This window comes from Crocodylus siamensis, chromosome 7 (assembly GCF_052110815.1).
Source record: "Crocodylus siamensis isolate JL-2025a chromosome 7, ASM5211081v1, whole genome shotgun sequence".
Lineage (NCBI taxonomy): Eukaryota > Metazoa > Chordata > Crocodylia > Crocodylidae > Crocodylus > Crocodylus siamensis.
The window spans coordinates 12,230,534-12,243,993 of record NC_143401.1 but is presented as its reverse complement, the minus strand read 5'-3'; the positions used below and the strand labels follow the sequence as shown (position 1 = coordinate 12,243,993).

At 42.5% G+C, this 13,460-nt stretch overlaps 1 protein-coding gene across 1 annotated transcript in view; it reads left to right on the top strand.

Moving 5' to 3' along the window:
• Positions 1–13,248, top strand: part of LAPTM5 (lysosomal protein transmembrane 5) — a 37,556-nt gene extending 24,308 nt beyond the window's left edge. Inside the window, exons 3-8 of the mRNA XM_090058282.1 lie at positions 995–1,071; positions 1,961–2,080; positions 3,415–3,549; positions 4,844–4,939; positions 11,307–11,399; positions 12,279–13,248. Of these exons, the coding sequence (XP_089914408.1) occupies positions 995–1,071; positions 1,961–2,080; positions 3,415–3,549; positions 4,844–4,939; positions 11,307–11,399; positions 12,279–12,353 (596 nt within the window). The 3' untranslated portion in view covers positions 12,354–13,248. The remainder of the gene's footprint in view (positions 1–994; positions 1,072–1,960; positions 2,081–3,414; positions 3,550–4,843; positions 4,940–11,306; positions 11,400–12,278) is intronic.
• Positions 13,249–13,460: the final 212 nt, after the last annotated feature.

The window sequence follows — 13,460 nt, the reverse complement described above, 5'->3', positions numbered from 1 at the left end:
TCGGCAAATAGAACTGGTTTGCTAAGACGGCAGAGGCCTACTATGAGTTTGGTTGGCCATACCCCACCACGGTATATGCTGTTTGTACTCATTTGCCATGTGTATGGACATTTATGACATAATGTACATATCTCTGCTCATGAAATTCCTGTGCTTCTCTGGAGTCTGAGTTGTGGGAGAAAGCTGAGATGCAGAGAAAGAAACAGAACAGAAGAAAGAGAAACACATGCACCAGGTTTCTTCATCCATTGGCTTGTTTATTTGTATAAATCACTGAAGGGACACCACTCTGATAGTAGTGAAGACCTTGCACCAATGGAGGTCCTGTGCAGAGGGACCACATCCTCATGAGATATTTGTTGAGGTCTTCTATGGCACTATGCACGAGCTGGCTAAGGGCTGGGAAAGGAGAGGAAACCTGGCTTGTACTTCTCCAAGCATACCTACTCTGCCTTCTTTTACTACCCGCCAGCCAAAACCCCCAAAGAAATTGGAGTGCAGGACCCAAGGCATAATTCCTGTGAAGGAAAAGAGAGATTTAGGGAATATTGTTGCCACTATTACCTGTATTACTTAGATCAGTGCTCCCTACCTTGGTGCAGCATGAAGGAGTCTTCTGGAGAAATTCCCACTTCAAAAATCATAGAGGAACATATATGGACTCAAGTTTAGTACATGGGGGCTAGAATACTTACCTTTAAGTGAGGGTCTTTGGGAATAAAAATCATTCCATTCAAACCCATTGGCACACAAACACCATCCTTTTTAGCTTGTGTGGTTTTGGTATTGGAGGTCCTGAAATCAACCCTATATGAGTAGAAGTCATTGTGGTAAATTAAAAGGTTTGACTTAGACCAAGTTCTTCAACCTTTAACTCAGCAAAAACTCCTGCTGAATGCAAAGGTGACATTTAATTTTAAGTGATGGGTGTTTGTGCTGAGTTGTGTTTGATCATTGCTGTTGTTTTACTATCGTTTTTTATTATTATTATTAGCTGATATCACCACCAGTTTCCTGCTGATCACCATGCTCTTTGTCATCAGCCTCAACCTTCTCCTTGGTGTGGTGAAGGTATGTCATTTCTGAATAGCACTACTGATTTTGGAAGATATGAGAAACTGTGGGTAAAAGAGGGTAGCTGAGAGAGCTGCTGAAAAAGTTTGTGCAACATAACCATATGGTAGGACCGGAATACATATTTTGAGTTTTATAAAGAGGTGTTTAAAAAAACAAACAAACCTGCCATTTGCAGTGTCAAATTCACTGAAGTAGTCACTTTCAAAATTATTCACAGACAGGACACATCTAGTAGGGCAGTCAAGATATTTTCTCAATATTACCTTTTGACAGGAAATTGGGCTTTTGTTTAAGCCATCTTTTAAAATTAAAAGTCTTCTTTCTACTGAGAAATTAAATTTTTCCACTGCGATTTCACTACTTTGATTTGCAACGATATCATGGTGCTTCGTGGGAGGTATAGCTTGATTGCATCATATCTTCATTCTCCTCTATGGGTTAAGCTCCGGAGATAGACTAGACTATCGCCCACAATATACAAGAGTCAAGAACTGCCATCATGCAACTAACTCCCCTTTTTAGAAGAGAAACCACAGTGTGTCATGGAAGATGGAGTCTTGCCATGATCCCTGGCTTTTATAGAAGGGAAAACACAGGCTCCCAACTTATACCTCATAATGGAGCTGCATATTTTTACAAATTGAAATGGTTTTATTTTCAATTTTTTGTCAAAAATCAAAACTTTCCATGAAAAAAAATAAAATATCAACCACTTTTACTGCCTGTTTTTAACACCACTATCATGAAGGTGGGGTTATGTGCATATAATACACATCTTGTTCAGCACTTTAGATTAATAGTTTCCCCTTCAGCCATTCAAGCTCAATTGTAGGCCACTACTTGACAGAGAAATAATAACTGTTGCCTGCTTCTTTTGTTGCAGAACAGAGAACGCCTCCTGGTTCCATTCATGGCTTTGCAAATCATGGATTTTCTCCTCAGCTTCCTCACAATCTTCAGTTCCTACATACAAGTCCCTGCAATCCTATCTGTTAGCCATATGGTAGGTAGAAATCATGAGACCACATTTTAGCATGTCAGGGCCCCAATACATATATATCGGGGCCCTGACATAGGTATATCTATATCTATATGTACATATGTACGTGTGTGTGTGTGTGTGTGTGTGTAGCACCATAGGTGATGGCACCCCCAGAATACATGGCACAGGAGCAGTAAGACATTTACTGGCTTAGATTAATTTATGGAGTGGCTTGTGCTTTTTTGATAGCTCATGTATTGTCCACTTTTGGAGGAAGGACTTCAGACCTGGTAAACTAGATCCGGCCATAGAAAAGAGACAGCAGTAGCATAACTAGGGGTGGGTGATGAGGGCAACTGGGAACTGAGTTAGAGGAGACATAAGAATGGCAACTCCTACTGGTGCTGCTGACCCAGCCTTGGCGGCTGCCCGGGGTGCAGAACCAGCTTGTTTTGCCTCTGGAATAAATGATGTCTGGTCCAATAGTAAAGGCACTTCCTGGAGATTAGGAACCCTGTATTTGATTCCCAGCTGCGCCAAAGACATCCTGTGTAATCTTGGGCAGGTCATTCAGGGCTTGTATACAATTAAACAGGATTGTGGGTAGAGCTCAACAAGCAACATTACCTAGTAGAGATAATGCTTACACCAGCAAATGTGTCCTTGGTCTGGTGCAATTTATATCAGACTCCTGAATGGGATATGTTATCCCAGCGAAGGGATTTTTTTTTTGATGGTATGACTGTGTCTCCATGGTATTGTTGGCAGCGTAACTATTCTAGTAAGGGATTTTTTTCTCCCTTTTCCCTACCATTGCTCTACTGGCAAAACTTCAGAATGTCGACTGTGCCCTGGACTCTGCGGTGCAGTTTCCTACCTGTAGATTTGGGCAGATAATCCCGTGAGGTGGGGCAGCATTGTTTGGAGGAGGACCATACGTAAAGACGAGGGGTGCTTGGATGCTGTTGTGGTGGGGTCATAAAATATCCTGGTGCCACTTGATTTAGTTATCCAACCTGGTAGGGAGGGTCAAGGTGCTGAGCCCTTTCCAAGTTCATGGGCCTTTTGCTGTGGACTTCACCGAGGCCAGATTTCACTCAAGCCTGTTTGAATTCTTCTGCCCCTGTGAAGCTGCCCTTAAGGAATCACAAACCTAATGGAGGGCTCATCATTTAATGTTAATCACATTTTCTATAACCTGAAGTGCTGATTTATCATGCTTGCTTAATTTATTTGCAGTTATAGATGAAGTAATGCCAGATTGGAGCAAATCAGGCTTTTCCATTTATAGGAGATCTAGTAATGTGATTTTTTTTTTAACCCCAAATAATACCTTGATATCTCTGATGTTTCAGTCCCTGCGGCAAGGACAAACAAAGGCTCCCTTCCATGCTATGCAGCTACTGGATTTCTGTCTGAGTGTTTTAACTCTCTGCAGTTCATACATGGAGGTACCAGCATATCTCAGCTTCAAGTCCATGAACAACTCGGTAGGTAATAAATAATCGGTGATCTTGAGCCTGGGTGATGCATGTCATCCTATGATTTAGTACAAGGGATTTTGGATCAGTGTACCCCTGGCGGCTGGACATGGAGTGAGGGGGGGGGGACCCCAGTTGACAACCCCTGATTTAGTATATCTTGCAAGCCAGCAAACAGTTTCTCCAATGTTTCCTGTTATAGCAAAGAAGTGCATAATACTATAATGCTTGCTTTTGCAGCAGGATTAGAAGGCCTGTTCTGTTCAGTGACAAGAAGTCATTGGCAGTTCACTTTACCTGCATAAATGAGAGTTTGCCTATGCAGTCATTTCTTAAATGCTACAACACATTTTGCTGGTGTACATTTTGTGAGTGCATACTATCTGCAATGGAGGGAGACTGGGCTAAGCTGAAATCCAAATATTGACCTGGAAACTGATCTGTTTCTATTCTGAAATGCCACCATGGTGCTTTATGTCCCCCTTTTCCCCAGCCAGACTATCTCCCAGGTCATGCTGTACTGATGAAACTATTGTACTTCCCTGACTTCTCTCTCCGAGAGGTATGTTAGTGGTGCATCATGGGAGATGTAGTACTGAAGAAGAGAGAAAGTTAAGATAAACCCACTACAACAGTCTTGAGGCACCAAGGCATTATTTCAGCTGAAATATTTCAGATTTTTCAGCTTTTATAGAATCATAGAAAAATAGGGCTGGAAGGGCCCTCCAGAGGTCATTTAGCCAACCGCTTTGCTCAAAGCAGGATCATTCCTGGCTAAACCATTCCAAGCAAGTATCTGTCTAACTTACTCTTAAAATCTTCCATGGATAGAGATTTCATAGCTACTGGAGGTAATCCTTACATGCTTCCATTGGTAACTACATTGAAAATAATTTTTCTAAACATTTACACTGAAATCCTGACCAGCCCTTGAAAATCCTGACCAACTCCAGATCTGCCTTGGCTGATCTGAGAAAGGGATTTTGCCTCTAGACATACTGTTCCACACAACCCTATCCGAATGGGTGCAGATAGTCTTGAAGATCTAGCCAGATGTCAGTAAACATCTCGATAAAGGCTGGAAAACTCTAGCAAACACATGGTTATGAGCTGGAAAAGAAAAAAAAATCACTTGAATTATTATATTAGCACCTCACATGAATCAAAATGTCCTAAAGCCGCACAAACCTTCCATGAGATCTGCTAAAGCAAAGACTCAGATTGAAAGTGCCAACACCTAATTTCGCATTTGACATCTGAATGACTATATATACCTTGTTACAGACTCTTCCCTTCTTTACAGAGCTTTTTGCCAAGCCAGGAGAAGCTGTCTTCTGAGGAGTATATCAAAGTGATGATCATCTTTTCCATTGCATTCCTTGCTGTCCTCCTCCTCAAGGTAACTGCCCATATCAACTGGTATGCTGTGAGTAAAGTTTGATGTCCATTGCGGGACTTATAACAGGAAGAATTTGTTCTGCCTCTCAAATCTTGCCACTGAAGGGCTCTCACTTAGTTTAACAGGAGTCACGTGTATCAGGACAGATCTTAAACCTCAGAGATACGTATATGAGAGGGTCACTGCTCACATTATTCTGCTCTATAACTCCATAGACAACAAATATGAAAGAAAACTTTTACGAGGCTCTTTCTCTCTACACTATTTATAGGTGTCACTAGGATGTCAACCTTAAGGGGCATAATGAGTTTGGAAACAAAGATAAGAAACCATTCTGATGTTGCATGCCAGAATAAATCATATCAATGGACAGGAGGTCAGATATTCAGCTGGGGAAAATCAATGCAACTACATCAACGTCAGGACAGCTATGCTGTCCTTAAACTTAATTAAAAACCACAAGCTGCTCAATCCCTCTTACCATTTAGAAAACTATTTCACAGTGGAGTTTTCTATTCTTCCTGCTTTGATAGCTCAGAGAACAGATTTTTCATTGACTGCTTTCAGACCAGCGAAGAAAACCACAGACTTCTTCAGCTATTCTAGCAGATGTTATCTGATGTTATCTGAATGAAAATGCTACTTGTAAGCTGGAGAATTTTTTTATTAAGATTCTTCTCAAACAGCCAGACTAGCTGGTATGAAGCACAATGTCTTATCTGATTGCACTCCAGACATGACTTCATCATATTTCTTAATATTTGCATAACTGGTGAGCACTGGGGTCTGGGGGTGGTCCAGAATCCTGTCTGGCACCGCACTTCTGGCTTCCCAGCAGAATTCCTAATGATCCTGGCAAATAGAAATCAGTATGAATTTACTACATGGATAACTGGATGAGTATGTAACACACCATGGCTTTTCATACTAGAGATGATAGGCAGAAAGGGGTGTGATTATGAATAAACTCTTCAGAAAAGGAAATATATTGGACCAGTATAGTGCCAGTATGTGTGTGTTACACCCATAACATTTCAGTGCAACTAAGCCAGTTTGTACTGGGTGAACATATGGCCTATAACAGCCTCAATAATTTACCTCTTACATTTTGCATGATGTTGGTACCCAGGGAGTATCTCATTCTTTGCTGGGGGGAGGTGTAACGGTAGCAACTGAATTTAAAATGGTCGTTTGCTCCACAACACACTGTGCGCAAGAGAAGTCTAAACAAAGATGGAGTAAGCACTTGGATGGTGCACATGGAGGATAACAGTGGAATTACAGAGATGTAAATTAGCAGAGGACTGAGATCTACAGTGAGGGCGGAAGAAGTACGTTTCGGGGTTCATGACTGTTCTCTCTTTGGTTAAGGGTCTAAGGAAGAGGTGATCTTAAAATTTCCATCTGTAACATGTAAAATATTGAGAGTTTCTGATGGAGGAGATGGGTGTTATGCTAAAACCCTACAAGGCTATACCTCCCCCTAATTGATCTCACTATAAGGATGTTATTTCAGCTTATATTCACCTCCGCTGGGGGCTCCTGATCTCCATGGCAGTGCCAGCTGAATTTCTCCTACTGATAACTGACAGCAGAACACAACTTTGCCCCCAGGACCACACAAAGGGAAATTGCTCAGCGCTCCACAGTCTGAGTGCGGTGATAATCCTTTCAGTTCCTTCCAGCAGGAATTGATGGCAAGGTGAAAACACAGATAGCCAGGGCAACTGGAAGTAGAGACTGGTTTTGTGTGATAAAGTTTTCATGAGGGACACAGTACCAAATTGAAACGTTTTCGATTTGACCTACTAAGGCCCATCAGTTTCAATTCACTGTACCTCATAGGATGGCATCTGCGTGCATGTTGGATCAGCCCCATAGCTTTTTGTATCCATTGCCTTGTTTAATGGCCCATTACAGGCTTTTATTGTCTTTCCATTTAAATGTTGTTTCTGTACATCTGGAGCCATCTGTTTGACTTCTAACTTTCTGTTACTGCCCCTGAGGTCTCTTATGGGTGTGCCATACCAAAACATAATTCAGCCTATAGGAAGGCTATTAGTTACAGCAAGGGTGTCAAACATATGGCCTTCTGGTCAGGTTTGCCTATAGAGTGATATCATCTGGTTGTCAAGGGCTGGAAATTCAGGGGCGGGGTGATCAGGAGCAGGGCCCATTACTGAAATACAGGATCAGTAAAGGGCCTAATCATCCCACTGAACTGAAATACAGATGACTGTTGAGGGATTGGGTAGTGATGGTGGGGGGCAAGCACATGGCATCTATTCCTCCTAGACAGCCAAGAGAGGAGAGGTGTAAGGTCAGAAGAAAGAGGGCAAGGTAGAAGGCATCTGATTCAATGAGCTGTGTGCCCGCCTCAGAGGGAGCGGGTGTCAGGTTTTAGCCAGGGCCTGTGCTCCCAACTGGGCAGGAGCTTTTCCCAGTGCTGTTTATCCAATGCATATTAAATGAATGGTGAAGTGGGCCAGCCTGGCTGGAGGTAATCTGGGTAATACCTATCCTCTGGCCTTGTTGGAGCACTTTGATGAGAAACACAAGATTCAGATTCAGCCCCCACCTCCACTCTCCTTTGCATGAAAGGCTTGATAACTGGGTCTTCTCTTCCCTGCAAAAGTGCCCTAACCAGCATACATAGGAGGGTCCTTCTCCTACCCTACTTGCTTGTTTCCAGGAGGTATATACACAGGGTGATTCTCTTGCACCATGGGGAGAAATAGAACCTGGAACTGTGGATGTGCCTAAAATTGCAGTTACCTGGCTGTATCCATGCCACTTTGGCATATAAAGTGCACAAGGCTTTTGCCCTTATACAGCACCTGGACATACTCAGGGCTGCTGTTGCTGTTGCACAGGACTCAAGAGAGACACGCTGGAAGTATGGTTAAGTTTCCAGAGGTACAACTGTTGCTGAAAAGTGTCCCCTGTTAACCCAGCAATAAGAGGATACCTGATCACTTGAGCCAGGGAGTTGAGGTAGCTGAATATGAATGCTAACTGCGTTGTTCAGGTGTGCCTTACCTATGTTAGCCTGATAGACCTTCAAGGTTCAAGCATGCCATGAAAAACTGATCTACTTCCCAGATGAATTATGACTGATTTCTCTGGAAGCGAAAGGGTTTCAAGAGAAAGGGGAGATAGGCAATGACTGTGTGGCATACCATAAAGGAGATGCTTCCCCATGTACCTATACTTTAGATACTGCAGTGTGAATACACTGCATCATATAGCTAATAGCCCCCTAACCCCCAGAATACAAAGGGTGCAGAAACTTGTCAGTAGTAAAGCTAGGATTTGTGGTGGGGAATGGGAGGCAGTAAGGGTTTCTTTCACATTCGTTTGTGAGTATTGAGTATTGCTAATATTATTATCACGAGGCCAGGCCTTGCCATCTTGACATTCCCCAACCAGTCCACTGTTGGCACTGAAGATAATATGACATGGTGTCGCCCTGTTGTTCTATTCCTGAAATTGCTCTCTCCCCTCCACCCCTCCACCCACAACCCTCCATCCCAGTTCAGTCCAATGCTACCTGGGCCTGATGGCTGAGAACCGTGTCCCATTATATTTGATAGCACCTTGCCCATCCAAAGATCCGAATGGTGCTTTTGTACTGCTTCACACTGCAAATGCCACACAATTGCTAGGTGAGTTGAGTAGGCCAGGTAACTAATTGGGATTGTCTGCCTTATGGCAGCTTTAGTAGAGCTCCAAGTGACACAGTAACTGGCAGGGAAATGAGCCATAGAGCACATATCTTTTTAGTATCATTGGATCTGAATGCCTTAGACATAGCCAGTTTTAGTCCTCACTCATTCTGGCATCCTTTCTTCATCCACCTGTAACTCCTATCTCTTTTCAGCATACCATCAGAAAGCAGTACGTTTTCAGCCCTCTGTCAGCCCATGATAATACCTCCCTTTCTTGTAGTGACTGCCCACCCAGTTCATCCTCCTTCTACCCAGCTGTCACTGCTTCCTGCCTCCCACCGTTTCCTCCAGCGCAGCTTCCCCGCATCTGACCAGGCCCTTGAGTAGGACCATTCCTTCCCTCATGCACCACAGAAACAAGGACGTCCTGGATTTCAGATGGGCATACTCTAGGGAGCTTAAAAGAGTTACATCTTCAAACCCACTGAATTCTAGTGGTAGAAGGGTGCCTAACTCCTTCTGATCATATTGAAAATTGTAGACTTAATATCCTGTATGTATTCACACAGCTGTTAGACTCAGACTTAATCTTAATAGAATTGTTAACCAACACAAAACCTGCTCACCCCTTGCCACTGCAAGCAGAAGGTTGCAGAAGTCCTGATTTAGGATGCCACCAACAATGGGCACTTGCAAGTCCATTTCTGGTGGCCCCGCCTTAACTACATTTCTGACTCAATTTCTAATGACAGATTTTCAAATCTACCTTTCTCTGAATTATCCAAACATGCAGTGATCAAGAATTCAAAGGCTCCCTCTTCCTCAACTAGCCACATGGATAACTGTCGAGGAGATGCTGATTTTCAGTTTAGGAATCCATTGTTACCCACACCAGACTGAGATCTGACGAATTCCATCACCACCTTCCCTATAGTTATCCTCAGCTGTACTGTCACTGGCAGATTTTCTCTAATAGGCTGAGGTTGTCAAAAGAACGCACACCCTGAATTTCAGTGGAAGCACACTCTCTCTTGTTCTCTTTCTTTTAGGGTTGTTTTAGTGCTATCTATCACCATAGGGTATTTATAGACATGCTCTGGGACGCTAGTGGGGAGGAAGGGGGTGCTTTAATTAGTGCAGCTCTGAGAGCTGTGCTATTGAAACATTTGTACCGTCACGTGAATCTGCGTCCGCACTCTAAAAAATGGCAGCGAGTTGCTTTGAACTAAAGCTCGGCAAATGAGCTTTGGTTTAAAGCGCCCCACTGCCATTTTTCAGCATGGGGATGCTGTTAGATGTGATGCTGGAGTCTGCTGGAGCGCAGTAATTACCATGCTCCAACAGACTCGATTAGTCGAGTCTGATATGATGTGCTGTAATTACAGCATGTTGGAGCAGCCTCCCTGCATTTGTATAGGAGCTCATAGCATCTGACTTCCTTCCACATAAATCCCTAGCAGAAATTAAATCCCTAGTAGACTTGATGGTTCTCTCTCTTTTGGGGGAAAAACACCCCTCTTTTTGGGCCAGGTTTATGGGCTTTTAATTTAATTTACCTACTTGATTTTCAGTTCATTTGTTTCAGAATAAGGGAGGGGGGAGCATCAGATTGGCTGAGTTGACTGGACAGTGGGAATACCATTGTTGTGAATGACAGTCTTTGAGTAGAAAGGCCTCTTTAAAAAGAAAGGTTTTGCAATGTCTCTTAAAGATGGCCAGACCCTGACATTGCTTCATTCCTTTTGGAAATTTGTTCCATAGCCAGATTTTATCAACCAAGATTATTTGTCCCCAGTTCTCATACCCTTCATCTTGGGCTTTGTGATCTGCATTGTTACAGAAAAATGCAGTTGTCTCAGTGGTTCATGCTTTGGGCATCTAACTCCCTTAGGCTCCTTTGAAAATCCCAGCATTAATCTTTTTAACATGCATTCTCATGCCAGTAAAAATAAGAGGCACACGACTTTGCCTCGCTACACAGACTAAGGAAAATATTGATTTAATAAGGTATGTTTCACAGGCCTTGCTTATTTTCTGGTGCCACCATCTGTCAATTGATCCATTTTCTTAGAAAAAACTCTATTTATTTATTGTGTTCCATAACGCCTTCCAAGGGCAGAGGGTATTTCACCAACAAAAAAAAACCAGTTGAACTAAGGAAAATATAATATTTCCTTGAATGAGCAGACCTTTCAAATCAGTTCCTGTAGGAAGGGGAGCCTTGGCCTCCCTGCTAACTGGATGGGTTGTAGACTTTATGGTTCACAGTGCTTTTCTGCAACTGAAATGCCTGGGCCAGTGCCCACTCAGAAAAGTAAAATTAAAGCAGAAACACATTTACTTTCCTCGTAGTTCTGGGCTCAATCTTTCTGAGCACCTTTGTCCTTGATCTAGCCAGGCCATTAAGCACATGCTTGACTCTAACGCCCTAAGTAGTGCTATTGACTTCATCTTGCAGAATCAAGCCATCTATGGGCTACTCAGCACACAGATAGCTTTCATCTTCCAAATGAAATACCTAGGCAGATGCAGGAGATTTAGGATGTAAGACTATCTAGCACCCACTTTTTAAGGCAGCTCTGATCCACAGGGATGAGGGCCCCGCTATGGCAGGTCTGTGGTGATATTGCAGCTGGCAAAGCCATGGCATCCAAACGCAGCAATGTGATGACAGGTGTATTTTCCCCTTTCATTTTCAGGCCTTCATGTTCAAATGTGTCTGGAGATGCTACAAGTACATCAAGGCCAGCAGGAGACAGGAGGTGAAATTTGTGCCAGAGTTTGCTGCAAAGGTGAGTTCAGAGAAGTGGCACCTGGATTTCATCACAAAAAGACAGGACACAGATAGATGAAGTGCATGTTATCCATGTTGCCTACACCCCTCTGGCAGCACAGTCAGCCACAGAGAAGTTTTCATTTACAAACATTAAACAGTCTGAGTTAGTTATCCATGTTACTATGAAGTTAGGCAGAAGGCAGGGCAGTGTGTCACCTTATAGACCAACTCATTCAGAGAGGCATGAGCTTTAATAGGCTCATGCCTCTGTGAACAAGTTAGGTTATAAAGTACCAACTTGCTCTTTCTTCAGTCTGTGTTATTCCAGTTTTCATGTGATGTAATATGACTTAGGGCAATAGAATTATAATGGTAGCAATGTAAAATCTGGAATAATGCACAGGTGAATTAAATCTTCTCCTCTGTAGAAGATATCTGGTATGAACTAATGCAGAGATGCCTTGATGCCTTCTGCAAACCTAAAATAATAAGGTCCTGATCCAGTAAAGGACTTAAGCATGTGATTAAGCTTACAAGGAATCCCAGTGAAGTCCTCAGGATGACTTGCATGCTTGTATTTAAGTACACATTTAAATTCAAGCATGCATATTCTTGCTTCAATTCAAGCTATTCAATTCAAATTCAAGCATGTTACTGGATGGGAGCCTTTGAGGTATGATACATCCCTATTCATTTTAGTGGGGTGTTAAATCCAAAGTCTAATTTGAATGTCAGTATTATGATGCATTTCATTGGTCATCATATTAACAGTCGCATGAGGCTGAGTGTAGAGATACTGAGAGACCATTTCAGAAACATGAGGGAATGCCAAAAAAAAAACCAAGATCAATATTCATGTTTCTCCAGAGTAAGTCTGATCTTCTCCTCTTTCCAGGTTGTGCTGCCATCATATGATGAAGCCTTAGAAATGCCCTCTAAGGAGTCTCCACCACCATACTCAGGAGTTTAAGCTCCTTCCTCTGAGACAAGAAGAGGTCTACGCTGCTCCAGATACCCCTTAGCTTTAGTGCCTCAACCAGCAGATGCTCCAGTTCTTTGAGAAATTCCTCCTTTATGGCAAAAGCGTGCTTTCATTGCACCACACTCAGTTTGTTTTAGTGGACTTGAGCTTATAGTAATTCCTGGGTGATGTGAAAATGCCAATTTCAGGCCTGATTCTCTTACGGTGATTTTACACCAGTGTAACTTCACTAGTTTCAATAGGGGTACTGCTGATTTACAGCACAAAAGATGAGAAAAGAATCAGACCTGGGGAATTGGAAGCAGAACCAAAATGCCCTTTACTGGAGAGAGCACAATTCTGAAAGATGCTTTGTTGATTAGTGTATTTTAATGAGGACCTAAGGGAAAGGAATCACCAAAAGGCTGAAGATCCTTAACGCATGGTAAAACAGCTATTGGCCTTTTTGCTTCTGGCATTGATTAACAGTGTGTTCCCTGGACATATGAAGTGCTGGAATGGTCATGATATTGCACTCCCATTTCACACCTCAGTGTTTGTTTTTTGCTTTTTTTGTGTGTGATTTGAAAGACAAGTATCAATAAAAAAAAAACCAACCCAAAAAAGGAATGGCTTCAGTCGTTTGCTGTCTCATTTTGGAAAAGTGTCATCCTTTGCAGTCTGAAACACATTGCAATTTAGCAGTTGTCCTCTTAAAAGTCACTATGTGAAAACACTCTTGCAGAGTTGTAGGTTTATTGTAGCTCACTGACTCCAGATCAGATGTGCCCCATTTGCAAGTAAAAAGATGTTACATCTAGCTGCCAGTCTACAAATTCATGTGCCATTGGAGAGTCTAGCTGGTTTCCTTCCCTTTGTATATCCCCCGCAATAAAAGAGATCCCACCAGTCAAAATGTGCTCTGTTATATGGTAGCTCAGAATTTAGTAAGCAATGTTTTTGAGGATATGTGAGAAGGAAATTGAATCCTTCTCCCAGAGCTTTGTTAATACTGAAGCGTAAACATGAGTGAAAACAATCATGTGGTACTGAGGGGCTTATTACCTGAAACTCAGGGGAATGCCGAGAGCAGATTCCTTGAGTGATATGGTACAT